Source organism: Fragaria vesca, linkage group LG3, assembly GCF_000184155.1.
Source record: "Fragaria vesca subsp. vesca linkage group LG3, FraVesHawaii_1.0, whole genome shotgun sequence".
Classification (NCBI taxonomy): Eukaryota; Viridiplantae; Streptophyta; class Magnoliopsida; order Rosales; family Rosaceae; genus Fragaria; species Fragaria vesca.
The window spans coordinates 4,145,531-4,148,501 of record NC_020493.1 but is presented as its reverse complement, the minus strand read 5'-3'; the positions used below and the strand labels follow the sequence as shown (position 1 = coordinate 4,148,501).

At 34.1% G+C, this 2,971-nt stretch overlaps 1 protein-coding gene across 1 annotated transcript in view; it reads right to left on the bottom strand.

Moving 5' to 3' along the window:
* LOC101295405 (probable LRR receptor-like serine/threonine-protein kinase At1g07650-like) overlaps positions 1–2,303 on the bottom strand; it is a 16,356-nt gene extending 14,053 nt beyond the window's left edge. Inside the window, exons 1-11 of the mRNA XM_004295359.1 lie at positions 2,258–2,303; positions 1,913–1,984; positions 1,742–1,810; positions 1,588–1,659; positions 1,405–1,476; positions 1,203–1,274; positions 1,050–1,121; positions 894–965; positions 687–758; positions 528–596; positions 296–347 (exon numbers count right to left, since the gene is read on the bottom strand). Coding sequence (XP_004295407.1) covers positions 296–347; positions 528–596; positions 687–758; positions 894–965; positions 1,050–1,121; positions 1,203–1,274; positions 1,405–1,476; positions 1,588–1,659; positions 1,742–1,810; positions 1,913–1,984; positions 2,258–2,271 — 708 coding nt within the window. The 5' untranslated portion in view covers positions 2,272–2,303. The remainder of the gene's footprint in view (positions 1–295; positions 348–527; positions 597–686; positions 759–893; positions 966–1,049; positions 1,122–1,202; positions 1,275–1,404; positions 1,477–1,587; positions 1,660–1,741; positions 1,811–1,912; positions 1,985–2,257) is intronic.
* Positions 2,304–2,971: the final 668 nt, after the last annotated feature.

Sequence of the window (2,971 nt, the reverse complement as noted above, 5' to 3'; positions counted from 1 at the left end):
ATGTCGGATAGAAGACATACTAGCGGTTATCTTTGGTCTTAATATATTCTGGAATAGAGCCATTGAGCAAGTTGCTTGTCAGGTACCTTTCCCGAAAGAAATCACAGTCACATTCAGTTGAAGTAATTATTACTTAACTACAGAAGGATAGTTAAATGGGATAAATTTATGCTTATGCATAAATGTATATATGAAGATAGCATATGAAGTGAGGGGGAGCCCCCCTGCATCATAGTCATGACATATATGAAATCCACATTTCTTACAAGTACTGCAAATCATCTGGATCCAGAACCATAACTTCAACATCAGGAAAACTCCCTTCCAATTTGTTGAAGCTGAGATCTCTGTAAGATAATAAGTAGAGGATGTTATAAGAACGGGAAGCTTACTATTTGGAAGCTAGCTTAACTGATCAGATATAACCTCATTGATCAAACTGCTATCGAGAAACAGTATTAACTGAATGTATCTTGTGCACATGAATGAGTAGTAAAATAAATAAAGTTAAAGAATAGCAGTATTACAATTTATTCACATGTGCCATTGGTCTTAAATCCGGAATAGGTCCAAGTAAATTACAGCTCCTTAGCATTCTGCAATAACTCAACATTAGCATAGTTGTGGATAACATGAATTAGTCTAGAACTATAGATGAAAAAGAACTCAACATGTTTTAGACTTACAATCTTTTCATGCTTTTCATATTAGTCAAATTCGGAAATACTGAACCCCCTCCATTTAAGTCACTGATCCTTCTGCATCAATTGCATCATAAATAATTGTTAAGCAACAATAGTCCTCTGATATGAAACCATAGTATATTGTACAAGTAGAATGTAGTTTTCAGAGTTATACTGTTAATGCAATGAAGAGTTAGATGTCGAACTCACAGTTCTGTTAAATTACTCAAGACAGAGATACTAGATGGAATGGGGCCTTCTAGACCACTAGCTTGGATCTCTCTGTCAGATACAGAATTCAATATGGTTAGAGATTACACCAAATTATAATTCAGGAATTATATTATCATAGAATAAAGCACCTACAGTTTTATAAGTTGACTCCAACTTCGGAAATAGTCGGGAATTCTTCCAGTGAAATTGTTACTGCTAATCCTCCTGCATAAGGGAAAATTCATAACATGACAGCTGGTCAGCTGAACATTTCTTAAAAGGAAAATTGCGAGTAGTGTCACTTACAGTTCTGTCAATTTGGTCAGATTAGTAAGATCCACTGGTAAGACTCCTGTGAGATTGTTTGCACTGATAATTCTGCAGATCGATCAATACCAGTGCCAAGTGCCAACTTATCAGTTACTGATTTTTACAAGCTATTCAATTTTTTTTGTTTGAATCCATGATTAAGTAAGAAAAAATGGGTAGAAGAAAAGAAGGAGCTTACAGATTTTGTAAGTTAACCAACTTCCCAAGTTCAGGAGGAATAGTCCCCGTAAACATATTAGTCTCTAGGTTCCTGGAAACATATTCCCCTTTTAATGAAAGCAGGCTAAACATAAAGGAAAATAAACTTGATTTGACAAACATATAGAAGTAATGAAAAGAGATAGAGGCAGATTATATATACAAGTATCTAAGCGTGGTAATGTTTCCAAGGAAGGCAGGGATTGGTCCAGACAAGTTGTTCACGTTGAAGGACCTGCAGTTACTCAGTGTCTTAGTTCAATCATTCTAAGCCATTATTGGCGAACCATGAATATGGAGATGAGAAGTGCATTTACATATATTCCAACTTTGTAGAACCCCATTCACTCGGTATATTACCACTAAGAAAGTTCCTCGTGAAATCGCTGTAAATTGACATGTCATTGGTGATAAGTGATGACATTAGCATTTGCGAGAAACTAAAAAATTTCAGATGGTATGATCATGGTAAATTACAAAATCCTTACATTTGTCTGAGGTAAGGTAACTTTGCAATAGATGGTGGAAGAACACCAGCAAGATCTTGCCCTGTAAGAAAACTGCATTAGAAAAATGTCAGAGCTAACTGATGATAAAATTCAAACTATGCATGAAATTGGAGTCATGATGCCTTGTATTTGCATATCATACTCATAAACAAAGGGGTTCTCCTAAACTGGAAAGGAAAGAGGAGAAAGAAAAAACAGATATACCTAAATACTTACTCATACACTTGCTGTGCATAAAAAAACAACTCAGCAAGATATTATATATATGTGAATAATGGGAAACACACATATCAATAGGCCTCAAAATTGCACCTACGTACGTACATGTTGATAACCATGAGCCATCAGTGAAGGAGCAGTTGCAATTGAGTGTGTTATTGAATTGAGGCCTGTCAACAGACTTTGGGGTAATCCAGCTTGTTGTATTCAGGCACGGGTCTATGCTGAAGTTCCAGTCATTTTTTCCTAGTTCTTTACCAATTTCTCGTAGGGCTACCAATTTCTATGCAAACACAAATCAAACACTTCAAAAGCTTAATTACGATAAAGCCCTATATTTTCTTTAAATAATAGTATGTACACACACAATCATTTTCAAGTAAAGATTTTATTTATTCTGCGGATATTTTTAATAAACAAATTTTTTGATTATATTTTCTCATCTTAACCGTTCAGTTTTAGGCATATATATATAAGTAGATAATCTATGTAAATTTTCAGCCAATTAGTAATCGTTAAGGCACTTATAACTGTGTTTTGTTTTTTTTTTGTAAACATAAACGGTTCAGGTTTAACATAATTCAGTTCAACACGAATGGCTTAGGTTGAATAGATTTGGATCATTCATTGATTTAATACATTTTTGATACTTGAATAATCACCAAATTATCTAAAAAATTTACAGAGATGATATGCTTATATATACCTAAAAATTGAACGTACGGTTAAGATGCAAAAGTATGATCGAATAATGGGTCTAATAAGAAAATCTACATCATAGTTAAGTTAAGGAGGTCCTTACCTAGCCTAAGAAAGTTT